Below are 24,549 nucleotides of genomic sequence, written 5' to 3'. Positions count from 1 at the left end.
ATACTTCACACCCCACCATAAACCAAGAGCCTCTTTCTCAATCGTAGAATAAGTTGGCTCTGCACCCCGAAGTCCTCTCAATGCGAACCCACAATTTCTTCTTTGCCACACTCTCTTCTTTGCATTAGGAAGGAACCTAAACCGTGGTTGCTGGCATCAGTAGTGACTGATGATGCACTGATTACGAGTGTTAAATGGTCTAATGAGTTTAGCAGACACAATGTCCTTGTTAATCGACTCAAACACAGTTCCATGCACTTCATTCCATATGTACTTTGTGGGGTTTTTCAACAGTTCCAGTAAACTGCCCTTTTTAGACGCAAAATTATTAACAAATTTTGCATAATGCTTGATCAATCCTAAAAAGGTCCTGAGCTGATCTTTACTGCTGGGTGCAGGTGCTTGTTCAATTGCTTTCAAAATCTTCATCTTGGATTCAACACCTTTGATAGACACGTGGTGACCTAAATAATCTGCTGCATCACACGAAAACCTGCACTTGTCTTTCTGTAAGGTTAAGCCTGAACACTTCAAAATGTACAACACCCTCTCCAATCTTGCATCATGCGCACACACTGTTTTCCCATAAATCAGCACATTGTCCTGGAAACATGGTACATCAGGCACATCTCCAAAAGAATTGTTCATCAATCTTTGGAAAACAGCGGATGCGGAGGCAAGTCCGAACGGCATACTCTTATACCGATACGCTCCTTCAGAGTCACAAATTAAGTCAAATGTCTTGACTCATCGCATATTCTATCTGATGATATGCTGCCTACGTGTCAAGTGTTGTAAAGATTACAGCACCATCTAAGGTGGACAACAGCTCATTTATGTTGGGGATTGGTTGGCAGTCTACCCAGATGTTGGAATTTAGATCACGTAAATCCACACATAAACGCAAGGACTTGTCTGATTTCCACGCCAATTCAACTGGGGCCAACCACTCTGAACTCCTAATGTGTTCAATAACCTCCAAATCACAAAGTATCTTTAATTCTACCTTAAGTTCTTCCCTCAAATTGATGGGAACACGCCGCTCCCTGGGTACTTTCGGCTTTGCCTTATCACTCAAAATGATGCAGTGTTTGAAACCTTTCAATTGACCAAGTTGTTCTGTAAATACCTCGGGATAGGCACTAGTCCATTTAGTCTGAACCAAATTGCACTGTATGTTTCTAACAGATGTTGCCTTGATAAAACTAACTCTGGATGATTGGAATCAAGAATTATATCCAGATCCCCTTGCTCATTCCACCCTAAACGACTGGACCCTTCTTTGGCCACATGCACAGTGCCACTTGCAATATTATTCTCAAAACCTAAACTTGTAAAGAATTTGCCTAATGCCTCCACCTTTTTACCCCCATAAAGCAAAAAATCTAGTGTGCGACTCCTGGAGATGAGCAATATTTAATTTGTCGACCTCTGATTCGCCAATCAAAGTTAAAGGTGATTCAGAATCTGCCATAACTCTCACTTTAGACCCATCAATGGTAATATCACACAACAGGAGTTTACTCCTCTAGCTCTCACACATGTACTCCACGTGATTTACAACATCACCTTCAACTAGGTCAGACAACATTAATATTACGTTTTCATCATCCTCAGACGTGTCTCCTTCGATAGACTTCACCACAGGGGCACTAAAACGTTTCCTAAACGATCTGAAAATTCTTGTAAAATTACCCTTTTTACCACACTTGAAACATGTCTGGTTGGCAGTTGGGCAATTTTTATAGAAACTTACATGCAACTTACTCCCACACCTAAAACAAGACACCTCAGCCTTGCCACCTTGTACGTTGCCACCACCCCGATTCCCACTGGAGGTTTGCCAGCTCTTTTGACTACTTCTTTAATTATGGCTTTGACTTTCTGCTCCGAAACACCTTTGATCATCTCTTTCATAAAGTGCTCAGAATGCTCAATACTTCTAGCAATAGTTAATACCGCTTCCAGACTGGGTCTTCCATGGACAACAGTCTTTCCTGGATCTTGCAATTGTTTTTTTTTTTAATTAACTGATCCCTTATGATTTCATCTTTGAGATCACAATAATTGCACGTCACTGCCAACTTGAGCAAAGCTGCCACAAAATCATCGATGGGTTTACCTGGTGCATGCGCACGTTGTAGAAATGTATGACATTCAAAAACCACATTTTTCCTGGGGTTGAACCTCTTTTGTAACGTATATATAACAGGAGCATGTTCATTCATCACTTCATCATGTTGGTTTTATTTTATTTTATTTTATTTTATATGCTTATAAAGTGCCAGACTAGACTCCCGAAGGGGTATCTCCACGCTATAACTGCAGATGTGAGTGAGAATAAGAGGTGTAGCCAGATGTAATATGATCATTAGTTGGTAGGGAACAGGTAAGTTTTTAGATTTCTTCTAAAGTTCATATGGTTGGTAATGGACCTTAGGTCCAGCGGCAGTGTGTTCCAGAGTGTGGGTCCGGTATGAGCCAATGCACAGCCACCCTGCCTGGCTTTCTTAACTCTGGGCACCTTCAGCAATTGCTGATTGCTGGATCGCAGAGAGCGTCCTGGGATATAGGGCTGAAAGATGTCAATGAAATATTTAGGGCCCATCCCTATTAGGCTCTTATGTATAGTACATAAGGTCTTGAACTGAACTCGCTTCTTCACAGGAAGCCAGTGTAAATGAGTCAGTAGGGGGCCGGAAGGTGTCCTAGGTGGGGCATTCATGACAATCCTTGCTGCAGTGTTTTGAATAACCTGTAGTTTCTTGATTTGCTCCTCGTTAGCTCCAAGGAGCAAACCATTGCAGTAGTCTACCCTACTGATAACAAGAGCCTGGACCAGTGTTTTTCTGTAGTGGTCTGGTAGATAGGGGAAGACACGCCTTAGCATCCCGATAGCCCGGAAGCAGGTACCAGCTACTTGATTGATGTGATCCTTGAAAGTGAGTTGTTGGTCAAATAGTACTCCTAAGTTTTTGGCCTTGCTATTAGGGGTGGGGACAGGACCTAGTTCTTGGGGCCACCAATCCGATGACCAAAGTGCCGTCGCTTGACCGAACAACATAACTTCGGTTTTCCCGACATTACACTGCAGACAGTTTGATGACATCCAGTCTGCAATGGCACTCATGCCATCTGCAAAAGATTTTTTTATTGCAGGTGTAAGATTTTTAAAAGGAAAAAGGAGTTGGGTGTCGTCAGCGTACGATACGGGGGTGAACCCGAAAGATCTTGCTAGGTTGGCTAGGGGGGCCACATATATATTGAAGAGTGTGGGGCTCAGACAAGAGCCCTGTGGCACCCCCTTATTGAGCTCCCTGTGGGTGGATTTATGGGAGCCCAGCCTAACCTCTTGGGAACGCCCGGACAGAAAACTCTCCAACCACGCCAAAGCCTCTCCTTCTATTCCTACCTCCCTTAGGCGATGGAGAAGCACCTTGTGAGACACCGTATCAAAAGCGGCGGAAAGATCCAACAGCACCAGAATCATAGAGCAACCATCATCCTCAATTCTTGTATGTACCATCACAAATTCCAACTGAAGATTTTTTAGGATATTCCTTCCATCAGTTCGGATATTGTAAGGTAACAATGCCTTCTTCTTCTTAGACGTAAGAGATTCACCATCTATTACATTCAAATATGATTCAAAAGGCTCATGCCATTGCTCCCAACAGATTGGAGGTGTGCCTGGGGATGCCAAAAATGGTGGGGATGCAACCACTCTATCCAGGACTGCTGTTGTCTCTTGCCCAAAATTCAAAGTAAATATGTGCTACTTGTTCCTTATATAATGTTATTTGTATCTTCCTAGTTTACAATTCCGCCAAAAATGCCTGCAGATAATTTTCTCACTAAATGTAAACTTTGTTCCCCTTGAAGTGGTTTTCGAACATTCACAAGAAAATTGTATGCTCGCAGTTTTTATATATCACTCTGCGACTTAAAGTTTGCCACCGTTCAGATTGAACACAGTTAATAATAGGTGTGCCTGTCACCGCTGGATTAACCGGCAAACACACAACTCCCAAAATGGCCGCCGCTGACACGTTCTGAAAAGCGGTTAGCGATTCAGCTTACATGGTCAGTCTGTTAATTCCTGCAGCGTGATGCCACACTTGACACTGCTCTCCTGCTGCCAACATGCTGCCCCTCAAAACCGGCACTGCAGTTACACTCCAACTAACCCTTGCTGAGAGCACGGCTAGAGAGCCAGTATAAGGTGCGGCCTGTCACGCTTGGCACTGCCGCAAGCTCAGCGCAACTGCAATTCGCCTTGCAGGCACAACTCACAGCAGGCTCTGAAACAATCTTCTGCATGTTGGGTCCTCCCGGTGCTGGTTCGTTGCCAGTGAAAGGACACAACACAATCTGTAAGGTAAGTTTTACTGTCCTATCCAGCAGCGGCCTCCGGCAGCTGCAACTGTCCTGCCTTGAATGCCCACATTCAACCAATGCTCCAATGCCGGTGACAAAAGCATTGAAACCTTGAGAAACTGACCAAACAATATTCATCCTCTTATTAAGATCCTCATTCAGTTTCCCTGAAAAGTTGTGATATGTGGAGCATAGCGGCCAAGTTTCCGATGACATTTCCATGCTTTTAGTGCACTTATGAGTGAAATAAAACTGCCAAATATGGGACAAGAGAATTGACCCTTTCTTGCCATTAAAAGCAAGCAATAAAGTGCAGAGGTCTTTCCTCCATGAAATCAGTGGCAGTGAGGAAAGAAAGGGGGCCCTACTCCATGTGGATGCACACAGGGGGTCACAACATGTGCCCCCCTGTGTGCATGCGGCAAATATTGGCTGTAACTGAAAGCAGGGGTGAGGTGTGCATTGACAGGTTTTAACTCAGTCCTTACTGGTTGGCAAGGTACAAAAGGTAAAATAGCCGGTTGGGTGGGGCAGAGTGATGAGGCCTCTGCCTTTAACTTAGGGCTCCCTGTCAAAAAGTCTTGGATCTCGTGTGATGATGGGGGGAACAGGGGGATGTGCCAATGAGCCAACGCTAATTGCGGCTTTGAAGACTGTGGGAAGGAGCAGTGCACCTTGTGCACTGAACCAGCCTTTTCTATGATAGCGCCCCGGGTGAAACCAGATGTTGTGTCCTTCCAGATCCTGCACCTCTGTGCGCTCCTTCATCTGTGAGTGTTTTGCACTTTAATTAACATTTTTAAGTGCTTTATATAACAGTGTGTTAAAAGTACAGCTGTGTCTGTACACTATTTCTAATAAGAAAAGCTTGGTATTCTGCTTGACACATGTGTGCCTGTTGGTTGGATTTGCATTTACCTTAAAGAAATGAAAAGACAAGAGGCTTTGGGCAAAACAGGAACAAGTTGGTTTAATTAAACACAGCGTCCGGGAGAGTCTCAACAGAATGCGTCTGAGGAAATTCTCTCGGTGTTCAAGTTTTGTTTTGTATTATATACATTTTGAGGCAGATTTACAAGCCCCCTTACGCTGCCAGTGCGTCACTTTCTGTGATGCACCGGCAGCCTATTTTTCTGCCCCATATCACAAGGACAGGAAAAACCACCCGCGAGGCTTTTCCTGTCCTTGTAAATACGGTCCCCTTTACACGCAGAACTTTGCGTGAAAGGGGCGTTCCATGGGGGTTTCTTTGGGTGTTCCCACGCAACACCCATGGAACCAGACACATTTCCAGATTTACAAGAAATCTTTTTTTTTAAATAAATAAAATTTTACAAGTTCTATGTGAGCTAATGCAGCACACGTAGAAGTTGTTAAATCCCTTTTCTGATTGTTTATGTGCAGGAATGGAAACCTTCCTGCTCATAAACAATCATCCCTGTGACGCAGGGGGCCTGCATCGGTGCATGGCAGCAGTTTGTGCGCCAGCGCAGGGGAAAGCACAGAGGTGCGACATATTGTTGTAAATATGTTGCATCCCTGTGCTTCAAAACGAATGCAGCGCAGCAAAATGACTTGCTACACTGCGCTGCATTAGTTTAATGTAAATCTGCCCCAGTGCGAGGTGCAATAAAACGATTTCTGCATTCCTGAAAAGAATCTCAGTCATAAATTAACAAGCACAGGCATCAGATAAGGGCACAGATGGCTCTTGACCTCAGGGAGAGCTAGTGTGGGCCAGTGTATATGTGTCCAGATGTCCGGCATGAGAAGCACGCGAAAACTATGTGTGGTGTGCAGGTTGTGTTTTGATTGGCTGAGCGTTTCTATCGACATGTGGTGTCTACCTTGGTATATTCCATATAGGTACCATAATATAGGCGCTGGTAACTTCATTACCCTTCACCTATATTCTTCCCTACATTACACTTGTAACAGTTTACAGGGACTGACCTTTTACCTAGATACAACACTGCATTCAGAACAAGGGTTTTCCCTAGTTCGAGATCTCATTCATTATGCATGAGGTTTCTTGGAAGCACAGCAGGACGACCATCTCCTGTATAATATCTATGTATAAAGCTCATGCCCAATGTCATCCTTGGGCCGACACAGTAATACAGCGAGGTAGTACCCCTGGGGAGACCTATGGGTATACATACATCAGATCTTGTTAAGATAGAGCAGAGGAGACCAAGACTTCCTGGCCGACACACTGACCAGAGATGCTGAGGTTCCTGCATGCAGACACTCCAGCTCGCAGTGGTCTAAAACATCCCTTGCGAGTGTCCAACTTGAGACCATGACTTGGTCCCCCAGTCTCTCAATTCAGGTAATTGGGTTGACTTTATCCTAGAGGGATTCTTGACTTAACACCTATACACATGCTAGGTACATTTAGGTACATCTAGTTAGGGAGGCATCGTAGGAATACGCATCTTTTTATCATGTGTTTTATATACTCGTATGTATTCATGATTATGGTAAGATAGTAGAGAAATACCATCCATTTACCTTTATAGGACTGCTAATTATTTATATCTTATACTGTCTAATGGTGGTTGCAGCTCACCTATTCTACACCAGAATAACAACTGTTCAATAAATACTTATTGAAAACCCGGCAGCAGAAAAGCCCCATGGTTCACCGACGAACTCAAGAGCTCCAAGAAGAACTGCCGAGCCCTCGAGAAAGTATGGAGAAGGGAACCAACAATGGACAACATGACCACCCTCAAGCTCGCCACCCGGAAACACCACCAACTGATCCGCGCCACCAAGAAAAATGCATACAAGGACCGGCTGGACAACAACGCACACAACTGCAAGGAACTCTTCAACATCGTGAAAGAGCTCTCCAACCCCAACGCCGGAAACAACGACATCACCCCATCGCAAGAACTCTGCAACTCCCTCGCCTCCTACTTCCACAACAAGATCGCGGACATACACAACAGCTTCAGCACCCAACCGACGCACGCCACAACCGCAGCAACGCCACCCACCACCACCCTCCGCGCCTGGACTCCGATCAGCACCGAAGACACCGTCCGCACAATGAACTCCGTCCACTCCGGATCTCCGACCGACCCCTGCCCTCACCACGTCTTCAACAAGGCCGACGTTGTCATCGCACCCCACCTGCGGGACATTATCAACACCTCCTTCGACACCGCCACCTTCCCTGAGAGCTGGAAGCACGCCGAACTCAGCGCTCTACTCAAGAAACCTACAGCGGACCCCACCGAACTCAAGAACTACCGTCCCATCTCGCTCCTCCCGTTCCCGGCCATAGTCATCGAAAAGACCGTCAACAAACAGCTGGCCGCCTTCCTCGAGACGAATGGATCCCTCGACCCCTCACAGTCTGGCTTCCGAGCCAACCACAGCACCGAGACCGCCCTCATCGCTGCCACCGATGACATTCGAGCCCTGATGGATAACGGAGAAACAGTGGCCCTCATCCTCCTGGACCTCTCCGCGGCATTCGACACTGTCTGCCACCGCACCCTAGTGCAGCGCCTCGGCAACATCGGAATCCAGGAGAAGGCACTGGAATGGATCACCTCCTTCCTCGACGGAAGAACACAGAGAGTCCGCCTACCACCGTACAAATCAGAGGCCACCGAAGTCATCTGCGGCGTCCCCCAAGGATCCTCGCTGAGCCCCACCCTCTTCAACGTCTACATGAGCCCCCTCGCGGCCATCGCACGACAACACAACCTCAACATAATCTCCTATGCCGACGACACCCAGCTGATCCTCTCCCTGACCAACGACCCCGCCGCCGCCAGAGCCAACCTGCACGAAGGGATGAAAGATGTAGCCGAGTGGATGACGACCAGCCGCCTAAAACTGAACTCAGACAAGACGGAGGTCCTCATCCTGGGCTCCTCGCCATCCGCCTGGGACGACTCCTGGTGGCCCCCCGCACTGGGCACCGCACCCAAACCGACGGACCACGCACGCAACCTGGGCTTCATCCTGGACTCCTCCCTCTCCATGACCAGACAAGTCAACGCCGTCTCCTCGTCATGCTTCTACATCCTGCGCATGCTACGGAAGATCTTCTGGTGGATCCCCACCGAGACCAGGAAGACTGTCACCCAGGCCCTCGTCACCAGCCGACTGGACTACGGCAACGCCCTCTACGCCGGAACCACCGCCAAGCTCCAGAAGAGACTCCAGCGGATCCAGAACGCCTCAGCCAGACTCATCCTCGACATCCCACGAAACAGCCACATCTCCGGACACCTGAGAAATCTGCACTGGCTCCCCGTCAACAAAAGAATCACCTTCCGTCTCCTCACCCACGCACACAAAGCCCTACACGACCAAGGCCCGAGCTACCTCAACAACCGAATCAACTTCTACGCTCCCAAACGCCACCTCAGATCGACCAGCCACGCCCTCGCCGCCGTCCCCCGCATCCGAAGAGCGACTACAGGAGGAAGGTCCTTCTCCTACCTGGCCGCCAAGACCTGGAACTCCCTCCCGACCGACCTGCGCCTGACCCAAGACCACCTCTCCTTCAGGAAGAAGCTCAAGACCTGGCTGTTCGAGCAGTAACGGCACCCCCCCCTAGCGCCTTGAGACCCCACGGGTGAGTAGTGCGCTCTATAAATGTCCTGATTGATTGATTGATTGATTGAAAACGCCCAGCCTGTTTATTCTGTGTATCTCTCTGAGACAGACTAAGTAAGCACGAGTGACTGAGTGAAAAGTAGTATATTGTTTCCACGGTTCTGAGGGATCAGGTGCAATGGTTAGCGAGAAATATTCTCTCCTTGGTAAGAGGAGATTCTAGTGGCACTGTGAGCTAGTTGGTACAAAAGGCCAACATACCCGGTGGAGGTGTTCAGAGTCAGTCTGACACCAATCCTGCAGCGTTTGCTGTCCAAACGCGCAGATCCTGTATAGTTTTATAGGAGCTACATGACAACCTTTGTGGTTTTTTGGGGGAACACAAACCTTTGGTCAAACGTATTTTATTGGGGCCATGTGCCTCTGACCTCTTTGTAGTGGAACTATCTTTCTGTGGGATTGATCAGGGTTTTCTTTGGGCGCACGTTTGTCTTTGGGTTAAGACAGACCCCACCTGCCACCTGATATTCGATAGCCGTAGGTCAGAGGACCTGTCCTGGCGATATATTTCTGACTTGTGGTTGACGGGGAGGCCACCTTGGGGAAATCCGATAGCAACGAGGCAAGTCCACTGGAACTCCTAAAAATAATATGGCAGTCACTGGTATCATTTTTATCGTCATTCTCAACATTGTGTGTACAGTTGTCATAGTGTACATCAATATTGTCTTTGCTGATATTGACATAGTTATGCATTCCGAAATCATTTGTACATACATTGACATTGCTACTGCTGGTATCGTCGCTCTTCTACGTGTATAGATTATGGCATACATTGACATTGCGTTAATTAGTATTGCTGTTGTTGGGCCTGCACATATCATAGTATTCATTGACATCGTATTGACCCATTCCAACACGCCCATTATGTCTGCATGAGGAAAACAATCACACAAGAAAGATGCACCATTTATGTTGTGAACAGTGTATGTCAGGGTGATTTTAAGGGGCGGTGTAGCTGTTTTTTTGTTGTTTTTTATGGGAGAGTTATAGTTATAGAAAGTCTGAGGCTGACCATACCCATGTCTTCCTTCTGTCTGCTGCTGGTGATGTTAATTGCAGGGTTGTGTTAGAGGGATTCTTGTGTTAGCACATAATGCCACCTAGATTTCCTCAGCTGAATCACCCATTTAGGTGTGAAATTGGAAGTGAGAAGTGATTGAGAGGGAGAAGGAAGATGGTGTTTGGGAAACAGCGGGAGAGTAAGGAGTGGTGCTGGTGGAAAAAAGTTAATTTATTCAGAGAAGGAACAGAAACTGGTGAAAAGCATGTTCTGAAATGTTTGTAAATCAAGCTTATGAAATGATACAATTAAAACACAGAATAACCCATTTTTGTAAAATCCTTCGATGACGGTGTGCTGTATCAGAGTAGGGGTACAAGAGTACTGTGGACTTGCTGGTCCACATGCTTACATTACATTACTGCAAAAACACACAGTGCCCACACCACAATTACTCATTCAATATTCAAGAAGGGTAAGAAACCAGTTTATTGTAACCACCCTTAGACAGCATTACTCAGTGTCTATCATTTTATGCTTTTTTTCAAATTTTCAAAAAATCATAACAGAATAAAGGACTACGTATTGGAATATTTACAAGACTAAATACACTTTGTACATACATCAAAAAACAAACATTATTTCAACACTAAAAAACGTTTCTGCATCAAACATTACAAAAAGTTATAATTAAATCACAACCAACAAATATTACAATAAAAAACATGAAGAAAAATGATTTCCAAGGAGGTATAAGCAACTTAATAGCTTGTAAACGCTTAAATACTGGACCAGCCGGTCCTAGTGTCGTGAAGTTGACAATTTATTCCACCCAAGAAAGACTGCCGACGCTTTTCAAGAACCAGGCACAAAGTCACTGGTCTATCATCAGGGCTGTTTATTCTTTGTATCAAAATTGTTTTAAAGAGGGGCGTGATGGTTAATCTTCTTGTGGTCCAACTCGCTAGTTATTGTGGTGGCCAGACAGAGATGTCTTATTTTTTGTGAACTGCCGTAGCACGGCGAATTTTGCTTGTACGACGTCACCATCAAGGTGTAATTCTTACTGAAGTATCTTGTTCTTAAAGATTTAAAGGGAGAAACCGCAGTCACCGTTCTGCTCCTCTGCCACAGCACACCCGCGCTCGAGTCTGCTTTCTTTCAATAATCTTTCAATAATCTTTATTGAAAGAAAGCAGACTCGAGCGCGGGCGTGCTCTGGCAGAGGAGCAGGACGGTGATTGCGGTTTCTCCCTTTAAATCTTTAAGAACAAGATACTTCAGGCCCCTCTTTTTCCTTTAAATGTTTTAAACTAGAGTTATAAACACATCAGCAGCACAGCCATGTGAGCATGGAACCCTAACCGGTCAGGCTAAATTAGGGGCTATATTCAAGTCGGTGTCTAGAATTCATAGGTCACTAGATATGACCCTGTAGCTTGGTTTCTCAGCCTCTTGAAGTTCAGACTGAAGTAAACTACTTTTTGGGAACGCTGACCCAAAATGATTATTGTTCTAGGCCATCAAAATGGGCCTCTCCTTGTAAAGGATGAATTATATGAAAGTTTGCTTTGTTCTCTAAGTGTAACAGAAAGCCAAGTTATTCATTGTAATGTTTCTTTCTTGTTGCTAGGCCACTGCAACCTTCTTCAACACTACCCCGATGGGTCGAATCATCAACCGTTTCTCATCCGACTTGTACCACGCTGACAAGAACCTCCCCAGTGTCCTTAACAGTTTTGTGGCTTGTATATTCTTCCTGTTGGGTGCTGTAGTGGTGACAAGCTGCCTGTTACCATGGATCATTCTGGTCATGGTGCCACTGGCGGTCCTCTACTTCTATATCCAGCAGTACTACCGCCACACCTCAAGGGAACTTAAACGGCTTTGCAGCATCACCTTGTCCCCCATCTACATCCACTTCTCCGAGACCCTGACCGGGCTGGCCACCATTCGTGCCACCCGGGCCACAAGCAGGTAAGCAAGTCCAAGCATTCAGTTTTTGCACATTTCCTGTTGGCATCTGATGAAATGTTGAGTAGCTCATTGATGTGAACTACAGTTGATTACTTGCTACTTGTACTGTAGCTTGTCAGATAACTTTCTTTTTTATGTTGCTCTTATAATCCTAGGCAAATGAGATGTTGGTAAAATATGGAAATGTAAAGGATAGCTCCTCTTAGAAAAAATGTATTTCTTTTAGCCATGCTGTACAGCAGTGGGGAATGTAGTGGAGTGACGTAGAGTGGAGTGGTGCTAAGTGATGTGGAGTGGAGAGGTTTGGAGTGGTGTAGAGTGGAGTGGTGTAGAGTGGAGTGGCGTAGAGTAAAGTGGACTATGGTAGAGTATGGTGTGGCATAGCGTGAAGTGGCGTAGAGAGGAGTGGGGTAGTCTGGACTGGTGTTGAGTGGAGTTAAGCTGAGGAGAGTGGAGTGGCATAGCATTGAGTGGTGTGGAGTCAAGTGGCGTAGAGTGGAGAGGCGGTGATGTACCATGGAAAATAACATACGGAGCTATACTTACCAATAGCCCCAATACCAATTACCCAATAACCAGTCAGTTGGCAGTGAAGAAAGTTCAATCGTTTATTATACAGAATACACTATAGAGGAGCCTCTCCCATCCTCACCCATCCAGGTGCATGGAGAAGACTGCTGGCTTACATTCAAAACGACACATATATACATTCGACATAGCGCATGAAACACCGTAGATGGAAAAACACTACTTGGCTCTTGGCCCTCGAGGAAGGACCATATATGGCACACATGATTAGTACAAAGCTCTGCTTTAGTTATTATTGGGGAGGTCAGGAGGGGTGACTCCCGTTCGTCTCAGTGCCCGGGAGTGCAGGCACGGCGCCTTCAGGAATGCGCTTATCGCACCCAAAGCCAGATGCGACCTTGAGTCCCAGAACAGGGGAAGAATAGCGTGTATTCAGCTGTCTCCAGCAAATCAACTAAGCTAGGGCCTGACAGCCATTGGACGGTAGCACGTGATCACTGTTCGTGCCTAACGCAGACAAGAAAAGATGGCATCTGTATAGTTTTCGGCCTACTCGATGGAAACAGAACACACACACAGCATATACCCTTACTAACTCAGCTAAAGAAGTTATAGATTACATTCTATGCATACCTGTATACTAGGAATATATAGATACATCATGCTAACACAATATACATATACGACCCATACCACTAACATAGGGGAAATCAGAGTTTTATCTCTCAGAACCACCCTTTTAGCATGATGTAGCTAACTGAAAAGAAGTCAGTCTTCAAAAATTCCTTCATCAATCTGCATTAGGTCTTTTATTTCTTGCTGAACTAATTGAGCCTTTACGGCCACTGGGGTAGGAGTGGTTATGGAAGAGGGAAGTTTAGTAGCACCCGCTATGCCTGCTAGTATCATCAAAAGATTCCATCCCCAAGTGGACAATAGACCCCAGAACCAACCAGACAAAGACCAGGTCCCTGTATCTGCATGTACTTCGGATGCCAAGCGATGTAGCTTCTGGATAGCCAAATGAACAGAAGGTGCGAAGTCCGGGATATATACGCAGTTGGACTATGTGTGTCCAACTGGAAAAGACGGGTACATATGTAGGGTAATAACGGGGTGGAAAAAGTCGTTCCTCCTCAGGGACAAAACGGGCAAAGGGATATATGCTGACTAAAAGTCCAAAACTAAACTCGGGCAATGTAGTCCAACCTGCCAGAGGGTTCTTCTTTCCTGTGTCTGTCTAGAGCTTCACAGGCAGGCTTCTATCGTTCATCAAAGCAAAGAAAACCAAAAAACAAATCCTCGCGTTGGAGTTATGTCTTCACACAACTCTTGAAGAGTACACAACCTGGGCCCTTTTACAGGAAGTTCAGTCTTTCTTTCTGAACAGAGCGAACAAAATGTTCCAGACTCTCAACGTGTTCAGTCCAGTGTCCCGCTCAGCACCCCAGAAAGGTGTCTAACAAACCCTGTTACTCAAGTCTCTTCCTATCTCCTGCCATCTTCATCTGGGGTACCGCGTTGTTTTCTGGGCCGCAGGTTGTATCGAGCATGGCCAGGCATTTCCTGATCGGAGAATAAAACAGAGGAAGGTGCATTCTCTGCAACAGGAATATCATGGATTCGTTGATCAACAACAGGAGCAACAGAATCCGGGGCAATTGCTGATTCAGATGCCAAAACCCCTTCCGAGCCCGGTAGTTACTTCTCCGTGCCCTTCTCTGATTTCCAGGACGTCAGAAAAAGGAACAAAACGAGGGACTCGTTCACTCTCCAGGGTCAAAATTCCTTCCTCATTTTGCTGATCATGTGGAAGCGGGAGGGGCACTCTCTTCACATGTGATATGTGAATCCAATGCCGCTTGCCGTCCACCTTCACCGCTGTCCACGTATCCAGGAGAATTTGATGGGGCTTTGACCAGCGAGGGTCCAAACTGGATTTACGCTGATAGTTTCAGACTAGGAACCACTGTCCTTGTTCCAAGCGATGTCCGGGACCCTCCGGCAGAGGCTGCAACACTGCTGACACCTGTTGATGAATGGAACGGAAATCTTTATTCAAAGAATACAAATAATCTGTCATCATAGGGTAGTCAATATTTCGAAAAGTTCTGAGTCTCGGGACACCCCAAATATTGACTGGTCGTCCAAAGATGACCTCATAAGGTGACAGACCAGACCGGGAATGTGGGATAATTCGTAAAGACATCAAAGCTAATGGTAGGGCATCGGGCCATTTCAGCCCAGTACCCTCTTGAGTTTTGGCCATTTTCAAGTTCAAAATTCCATTGTATTTCTCCACCAATCCTGCAGACTGGGGTTGTTGGGCTGCATGAAACTTCTGCTTAATTTGCAATCCATTACAAACATGACTGATAAGCTCTGCATTAAAGTGTCCCCCGTTATCTGTCCAGATCACCCGTGGTAATCGATAGGGCAGGAAAAACTCCTTTATCAAAGCTTTTGCTGTTGCTAAAGCAGTGTTTTCCTTAGTCGGGTAGGTCTCCACCCATTTACTAAAGGCGCATACCACGACCAAGACATATTTCAGATTATTCACACTGTCCAATTGGATGTAATCCATTTGGAGCACTTCAAAAGGCAAAGATGGTGGTGCAAAGTTCCCAATGAGAACTGGTTCCCTTCCCCCAGGATTGTGTCGCAAACAAACCATACAATACTGGACCAAATGGGCAGCAGTCTTAGAAATATTAGGATTGTTCCACACGGGGTCCGAAAGAGCGCAGATGCCTTTTGCCCCAATGTGTGCTGGGCCATGTGCCATGGTCACTACAGCGTTAACCAATGTGTTAGGTAGCAACAACCCCTGTTTTTCAGTCAAATCAACCCAGCAATCATTTTTATCTAATCTTCCCACTTCCCTTTCCGAACGAGCCAATTCAGCAGGGGTAGCTTCTTTCTGTATTTCTCGGACACTTTCCATAGTATTATCAAACATTTCTGTCTCTGCAACCCACCTAGCAGAGGTGGTCAAAAACATAGAAGACATTTTGGATTTTGCAGTTTCCTTCGCCACCTGATCAGCAAAAGCATTTCTCACACCCACTGCATCCACTACTGTTTTATGTGCGCTGCATTTAACTACAGCCACCTTCTCTGGTAACGTTAAAGCTGTTAGTAATCGTAAAATCAAAGGACCATGTTGTATTCTTTGACCATGGAAAGTGAGAAAACCTCTCTCTGTCCATAGGCGGCCAAAACTATGAACCACGCCAAAGGCGTATTGGCTATCTGTATAAATGTTTACTCTCAATCCTTCACTCATCTCGCAAGCTCGAAGTAATGCCACTATCTCAGCTGCTTGTGCTGACTGATAGGGTACTCAAGAAGCCTCAACTACAGTGCGGAGGGTCGTAATTGCATACGCAGCTGTTGTCGTGCCATCTGGTAACTTAAAACAAGAGCCATCGACGTACAATTCCCCCTGGGGGTCAGATAGAGGAATGTCTGTGAGGTCTACCCGTCACTTCATTTCTTCTTCGGTCAGAAATATACAATCATGTATGTCATTTGTTTTTTCATCCGAAGGGAGGGGTAGCAACGTGGCAGGATTCAGAGTGGCACACCGCTTAATTGTAATATGGGGAGCAAACAAAGTCAATTCATAACCAGTAAGACGAGCACTCGTAAGGGCTGAGTCTTCGTTTTGTTCAATAATGTGTCCACAGCGTGCGGTACCATCACTGTGAGGTCAGTATTCAGAACGAGCCCCTCTGACTGTCGAATGGCCACCCCAACTGCAGCAGTAGCCCTTAGACAGCTAGGAAGCGCTCTGGCGATGTTCTCCAACACCGCTGAGAAATAAGCACAAGGTCTTTGCTTACCACCAAATCCTTGTGTTAACACTGAAAGCGAACAACTGTCCACCTCATGTACATAGAGCACAAAATGTTTTCGGTAGTCAGGAGTACCCAAGACGGGTGCAGAGCAAAGCGCAGATTTTAAAGAGTCAAAAGCTTCCTGACATTCATCAGTCCAAGGTAGAGGTTCATGCACATCTTTAGTGGTTAAGTACAAGAGAGGTTTAGTTAGAAGAGAAAAACTAGGAATCAATTGCTGACAATAAGAGGTTATGCCAAGAAATGCACTAGCATCACGCTGAGTACGAGGTACAGACATGTTAGAAATAGTAGCCACACGTGCAGGAGTTAGTCTCCTCCCCTCTTTTGACAGTAGATGACCAAGATAAGTCACCTCCTGTCGACAATATTGGAATTTGGAGAGGGACACCTTGTTACCGTTGGCTGCCAAATGAGATAATAATTTAACCGTGGCTTCCTTGCAGCCTTCCTCAGTATCGGAAGCCACAAACAGATCATCAACATACTGGAGGAGCACGTTGCCAGGGGGTAGGGTCAACTCATCTAATACTGCTTTCAAAGCCTGACTATAGATGCTAGGACTCTCAGTGTACCCCTGGGGTGCGCGGCAAAATCGAAAGCTGCGCCCAGATAAGGAGAAGTCGAAAATATGACGGCTATCAGGATGGATCGGAATGCTGAAGAAAGCATTCTTCAGATCGATAACTGAGAAATACTTTGCAGTGGGAGGAATCATGGTAAGAATAGTAGTGAAGTCTGAAACCACCGGATACTGTGGCACCACTATTTTGTTAATTTCCCGTAGGTCCATAACAAAACGATAAGTATCAACATGGTCAAACTCATTTGCAACAGGGGCCTTCTTTAAGATCGGTAATATAGGGCTATTGCATACATTTGCAGCTGTTCTTCCAGTATACCTTTATCAATCAAATCCTGAATGATAGCAAGCAAAGCCTTTTCACCAGCCGGTGAAATCTTGTTTTGAGGTATGCGAGGCAAACGAGCGTTTTGCTTTAATGTGATAGAGACAGGCGGAATTTTTAATAAACCGACATCCGTATCCCCTGTAGCCCACAGAGTCGATGGAATAGCAGCGAACTCCGGAGGGAGGGGTTCATTCTTAGTGAAACATTGTCGGGTATGTTCACCAGGTGATTGTATAGTCAAATAAACACCATCAGGAGAACAATACATTTTTTCCCCGCAATGTGAAGTTAACAAAAACAGAGAGTCCACCGTGACCGGGCCAATCGTGAACGGAACAGGTTTAGAGATGGGGCTCACTACGGGGATTCCAGAAAATCCCACCGAAACGTTATTTCACCCAGACAGAGCAGCCCCCGGGACCAGTGAACGGGCAATCAAACTATTCATTAACTAAAAGGTTTTTAGAAGTCCCCATCAATCGCCCTTTCACATAGGGCCCTTGCTGATCAATGGGAACTCTGTCCATGGCTGTCCTATGTATAACCATACCCATCGGCTCCCTCAAACACACAATCCTCGTTGTAATACTGCCTCCCTCTTGGATTGTCAAAGTCATTCTTTCCTGACTCACCATGCGATGCTTCTTCTCTTCGCATATCACTTTGATCTACGCCACCTCGGCCTCTTCCTCTTCCCCTCACTGCCCCGTTCCGAGCCAGCAACAATGGACACTGAGCTCAGCAATGCCCTTCCTGTTTACAATAAGAACACTGGTTTATTCCCAAAGCAACAGCTGGACCTCCTCCTCGTCCAGTTCCCGCCCCCCTCGGGACAAACCCTCTCCCGCCTTGATCGCCGCCTCGTCCTCTTATAACTTTTTGTAGCAATACTCGTGTCTTAAGATCCTTTGCTTTCCTTTCTGACTTATCCTTACTCTCATTTTCCCTATGCTCGTAATACTGAGCCATGCTTAGTATAATCGAGGGTGTGGAAGTGGTCCAAGTACTCTCAGCGGCTTGTAGCCGTGCAGATATCTCGGGTAACAAATTAGTCACGAAACGATTAACAATAATCGTACAACGACAAATCCTGTCCACTAAAGTCAATAAATACCCCTTCAAATCTAGTAAAGAAATCCGACACACTCTCGTCCTTTTTCTGTTTACACGCTGTCAATTTATCCCAGTCTACCTTACGAGGCGGAATCAAGGAGTGCTTGTAAGTAATAATTCGACCTGGCAAAGCAAATACTTCAAGTCTAGGTTTACCGCCAGGCTTTCGTTCCTTGTCCTAGTCCTTAATCTGGTCCCAAGTCCCTCCCAACTCTGCAACATGATCCTGATAATGCACCTGACGCCATACGTCCACGGGGACTAGTAAGCCAAAAAATAATTCAATGTCAGCTAAGGTCATGACAGCTGAAGAGGCTGCCTCTGTGAGTCCTTATAGTAGGCAGTAGGATTTTTACGCGGGTCGGGGAGTTGCGCTTTCAGGGAAAGGACCTCACTCCTTTTCCAAGGGGTGTAGAGCCATTGCTCCTGAAACCGTGCCTCCACACGAGCTCTAGTTACCTGATTCTGATTATCTCTTAACTCTGGTATCTCAGGATGATAAATAGGATGGACTTCCCGCATAGGATACTGGGAATCCAAATTAGGAAATTTCAGATGCAGTCGCCCTCTATATTTCACTAGAGTCTCTACATTCATATACACATCTTCCAAGTCTAATTCAAATTTATGAGCCCGGTCCAAAATATCATACATTACTTGTGGGGCTCTTCCATCCGAAAAGCACTGTTCCAACAAGGAAATAAGATGTGTAGCCATATGCTCCATGGCGTGTTGTTGCATAACAGGCTCATAATCTCTAAGAGTACTCCATATATCGGTAATAGTATACACAGGGTTCCGCATCCATTGGGACGCCTCATTCGCGACCGTCTGTTTCTCTTCCAACCCTACCGCTGATTGAGTGTACAATCGCCGTGCATCGAGACCCCCCGGACCACGTGAGGGAGTTTGATCGGCTAAGGTGGGGTCATGCTTGAAGACATTGGAAGCCCAAATTGGAGAAGGGGAAGCCAAAACAACCGTAGCTACGGAAGGAGGGGACAATGTGTCCGGTATTAGAGTAGCCGATCCCAATACTGAGGGAGACGAAACGGAAGGAGTTCCCGGAGGGGCAGAGATAGGAGCCACAACAGGAGCCGAGGCCACTGGGGCCGAAGCCGGAGTCAAAGGGACTGCAAGATATATGCGTTGTGGGGTATAAGGGGGAGGTGGACGTGCATCTAACAAATCCTTTATCTCATCCTCTGGTCCGGTTCTAGTTCATGCTAACAAAATATACATATACGACCCATACCACTAACATAGGGGAAATCGGAGTTTTATCCCTCAGCGGAGGGTAGTGTAGAGTAGAGCGGTGTAGATTAGCTTGTAGTGACTTTTAGTAGAGTGGTGTAGAGTGAAGTGGCATGGAGTGATGTGGCATAGAGTTACTTGGCACAGAGTAAAGTGGCATTGTATGGAGTGGAGTAGGGTAGAGTGGCGTAAAGTGGCATTGTGTGGAGTGGAGTGGCATAAAGTGTTGTGGTGTGGAGGGGAGTGGCGAAGAGTGGCATACAGGGTAGTGGAGCGGCATAGAATAGAGTGAACTGCCTTAGATGCAATGGCATAGAGTTCAATGTTGAAGAGTAGAGTGGTGCAGGGTACAGTGGAGTGGAATAGAGTGTAGTGGTGCAGAATAGAGTGGTGCAAGGTACAGTGGCTTAAAATGAAGTGGTATAGAGTGCAGTGGCATAAACTTAGGTCATGCAGAGTGTCCCTTCCAATGGATACTCAGAAGATCATTCACACTGGGGGTAAGTGCTCGTGATTTTGACTTTCACAACGGCCCTTGTTCCCTAATTTCCTGAAGTGTGGTGAACCCTATCCACACTTCCCAGCTGATAATATTAATCTTATGGACACAAATGGTTTAGATTTCAGATTTTACTCATGGGTTAGTCCACTACTGGGACAACCTTACTATGCACCTCATTGCGGAAGGGACTTAAGAAATACTTTGAGCACTCTTTGTGCTTAGGTATGTTGTATTCTAACAATATACAAGCAAAATTTATTTTTCAGCTACTCAGGACCTGATCCAGCCAACACTGTATAGGCAATACATAGATATTTAAAAGTAGCTCGCCTTCTCACTGGAAGCCTTGAGGTAGCAGATTGAAATTTAGGCACATTTTTAAGCATTCTGGCTGAGGAATTTTGTTCCGTTTGCAGTTTCTGCATAAAATTCACTTGCAGACTAAGACAGAGGTCATTCCAGTTGTCAATACGTAAAAGTACTAATGCAATGACCGCTGTTTTCAGGAGATCATGAAGAATTAGATGTTTGATTTTTTTTAAGGTTTTTTTAAGATAAAAAGGAGTAAGAATTTACTGCATTAACCTGATTCTTATATAATAATCTGTTGCCCAGCAGGACTCCTACGTTCCTGACTTTATGCTTAGGGATGGGAAGAGGCCCCATATCTTGGGGCCAGCATGAAGGGGTCCAGAAGGATGTATTATAGCCAAACAGCATCACCTCGTTTTTAGCTGAATTTGATTTGACACAATTTTGCCCAATCAGTCGCTAAGTGCAGATATACAGTTACAGAAAGGTTCATCAAGGCCTTGAATAGAATTGGAGTGAGATACAATTAGAGTACAGTGACATGGAGTGCAATGGTGTAGAGTAGAGTTGCGTAGAATGCAATGTCATAGAGTGAAGTGGTGAAGTTTAGGGCAGAGTGGAGTAGAGTTTAGTGGCTAAGAGTGCAGTGGTGCTGAGTAGATTGGTGTAGAGTGCAGCTGCATAGAGTGGAGTTGTGGAGATTAGAGTGGTGCAGAGTAGAGTGATGTAGAGTGCAGTGGCGTAGAGTGGTGTAGAGCGCAGTTTTGCAAACTAGAGTAGAGTAGCATATAGTGCAATGGCTGCAGAATGCAGTTGCATAGATTGCAGTGGCACAAAGTGGAGTGGGGCAGAGTAGAGAAGAATGGTGTAGAGTGCAAAGGAAAGCCCTGTGGGCATGGCCAAGATGTCGACCAGAGCAGACGCAGCCTAGTGAGCTCTGATGCCTGCCCGTCCAAAAATCCTTCACAATCCATCCCATCCGAGCCCTCAAGACACTATGAAAATTACCTGCGTTGCCACAAATGTTGGTAGCAAAATGTGGTGAGCTGTGGAGGTCCTCGCCGTTCCGGGGACGGATCAAGAGAGCAGAGCCTATGCGGCCCAGTGGTGGATTAGGATGCGAGGCCCCCACGAAGATTGGGGTGTCAGCCTGAACACCAAAGTGGCTGTCAGCGCCTTGTTCGAAGAGGATAGCCAGGCGCAGGGGCTGCGGGCCCACATGTGACCCTCCCCGCCCGTGGAAGTCTTCCCTGGCTCGACACATGAGTGCAGGTGGGCCAAGCCTGGTGGTCTGAGGGCTGAAGTGGCAGTTGGGAGGAGCCGCACAGCCTAAATTGTTGTGAGACGGACACCGGTAACTGTGTGCGACAACAGGCGGGCTGGATTGGGCTCGAGGACGGAGCGGCAGTGCCCCCCTTGGACGAGCCCTGGAGCAGAAGGGGGCTATGCGGATGACATAGTAGTGATACCCCAGAGGGCGGACCCACACTGAGAGACTGGCCCCGGAGCGCTGGGAGATCCCAGAGAGGACAGAAAATGAGGAAAGGACACCCCGCACATCTGGGACCGTGTAGTGCAATGGGGTAGGGGCTCCTGAGAGAGGAGGACAGTGCCCGGACCGGCAATCTCCCGGTGGCGGCTGTACAGGACTGAGCAGTTGACGAGAGGCAGCGGAGAGTACAGCTTTGGCGCTGGGGCCCTGCCCTGTCTGCAACCTTGACCCGGTGGTAGCTCAGAAGATAGCCTGGTACTAGAATGAGCATGTTGCACTGATCCCCATGGTGACATTGGAGAAAATGAGCACATAGAGGGGAGGATTCAGATGGCTATACCTGCGGCCGTGCGGGGCCCTATCCACATTAGCGACGTTGGGAACTAAAAGTGAGAATATATCAAAGGCTGCGCCCAAGGACCGGGCGAAGTATACTAAAGGGTCCTGATCTTGCCTCCCTCCAAGGTGAATACCTTGGGGCTCGGCTGGAGGGGCAGCCAGGAATGCTAGAGTAAGCAGCAGTAGTATAAGCGCAGAGAAGCCTTGTGGAGAGGACGCCCCCCCGATTCTGCTTGCTTGCCCCCACCTGGTGTGGTGGTCGTAAAGCTCTTTCTAGATCACCACACGAACAAAAGAGGTGGAAATATAGTGGGACCCACCCGCAGTCGACACTCGCGGCAATTGAGGCCGAAAATAGATGCAGTCTCGCTGGATGTTGGGCTGCTGCGGGCTGACCTCTGCACAGTCGCGGACCGCTCGTTGGCCACGGAACAGACCATAGGTGAGCTGCAGAAGAAAATCTCCACACTAAGGTCAACGCTAACTGAACCCACGCACGGGGGAGCTTTTTGAATTGTTTGGTGACACGACAGGACTCACCTGGAACCTGTTGGAAGCCCGCTGACCTTGCTGTTGCCAGTGCCTTCCCCTTGCCGCCGCTGCACTTGGGACCTGTGCGTGGCCGCTGTGTAGGGGAAAACTACATTTCCCAGCATCCTCGGCACCAGGAAGCCGAACGGGACCACGGCCACAACGCTCCTTGTGGCGCTCAAAACTCCGAGAGCTTTCTGGTGGAGCGGGGAGCTTTTTGAATTGTTTGGTGACGCGACAGGACTCACCTGGAACCTGTTGGAAGCCCGCTGACCTCGCTGTTGCCAGTGCCTTCCCCTTGCCGCCGCTGCACTTGGGACCTGTGCGCGGCCGCTGTGTAGGGTAAAACTACATTTCCCAGCATCCTTGGCACCAGGAAGCCGAACGGGACCACGCCCACAACGCGCCTGTTGGCGCTCAAAACTCCGAGAGCTTTCCGGTGGAGCGGGGAGCTTTTTGAATTGTTTGGTGACACGACAGGACTCACCTGGAACCTGTTGGAAGCTCGCTGACCTCGCTGTTGCCAGTGCCTTCCCCTTGCCGCCGCCGCACTTGGGACCTGTGCGCGCCCGCTGTGTAGGGGAAAACTACATTTCCCAGCATCCTGGGCACCAGGAAGCCGAACAGGACCACGCCCACAACGCGCCTGGTGGCGCTCAAAACTCCGAGAGCTTTCCCGCGTCGCGGGACGCGGGCGGCTTAAGCCCGGGAAAAGGGTGGGCCGTCTGTGGCCGTCAGGGGCCAATGGAGGCCGGGCCGGGGCCTCCCCCTTACATTTCATATCGCGTACCTGACTCGTGGGACACACAAAGTAAGACAATACTTTAACAACAGTGACAATCATGGTTTAATACTACCTGTGCTAGCCGTACTGTACTTGAGCAAATCGAACATAACACTCCATGAAAACTTATTAAATCATTGGTTTAAGTTCTGAGTTCGGTAAAGTACCACTTAGAAAGATGAATTCACGCCCAGGAGAAAATAGGAAATCCCTGGTGGGAGGGTTTGTTCGAGGGACTCTAGATCAGTTTATAACAAGGGCCGCTAATGTATTAGAACGCGAGATAGCCATTACTGAGCGGCGGTTGTCTTCAGAACCACTGTACAACAAACGCTCGTCTTTGGGTCGCATTCAGCTAGCGACTACCCCACCAAAATCCGGTATGGAAAGGGACCCAAATGGTGATGTTGGTATTCGCCTACAGTTGCAAGACCTAAGTGCACTATCCAATACAAGCAGGGTGACTGATATTGACGATTCCACCTTAGATTCTCCAACATTAATTAGTCCCAAGGAGGCAAACCCGCACAAACCCACCACGAAGGTGATCACAGAAACAAATTCAATAGGACTAGGCAGGTTAATAAAAGGAAACGCGGGGGGAACTGTCACTCGGGCAGGCGTCCTAAAACTGCTAAAGTAGCCCCAAGTCCCGAGAAGGGTACAAGAAGCGATGTTGAAAGAATACAGCTTCCAAACCTCCCCCCATCTCCCCACTCTCGACAAGACTTAATGGGACAAATTGAGCACTTAGTCAAGTCCCTTATTTTACCTCTCATCGAGAGAGTAAAAAGATTGACTGAACAAATGTGGTTTTTAGAGGAAGCAACAACAACAAATACCACACTACTCAGGGACCTGGCAGCTCGTAAGCAAAATCCAATTCCATGTATGCCAACGACAAGAAAGAAAACAACTAACC

The 24,549-nt window shown here is 47.0% G+C and overlaps 1 protein-coding gene across 1 annotated transcript in view; it reads left to right on the top strand.

Moving 5' to 3' along the window:
- Positions 1–24,549, top strand: part of LOC144762273 (ATP-binding cassette sub-family C member 10-like) — a 993,059-nt gene that overhangs the window by 655,700 nt on the left and 312,810 nt on the right. The window contains exon 15 of the mRNA XM_078647415.1: positions 11,658–12,001. Within this exon, the coding sequence (XP_078503541.1) occupies positions 11,658–12,001 (344 nt within the window). The remainder of the gene's footprint in view (positions 1–11,657; positions 12,002–24,549) is intronic.

Source organism: Lissotriton helveticus, chromosome 6 (assembly GCF_964261635.1).
Source record: "Lissotriton helveticus chromosome 6, aLisHel1.1, whole genome shotgun sequence".
Classification (NCBI taxonomy): domain Eukaryota; kingdom Metazoa; phylum Chordata; class Amphibia; order Caudata; family Salamandridae; genus Lissotriton; species Lissotriton helveticus.
The sequence above is the reverse complement of the archived record's forward strand: the minus strand, read 5'-3'. Positions and strand labels throughout refer to the sequence as shown.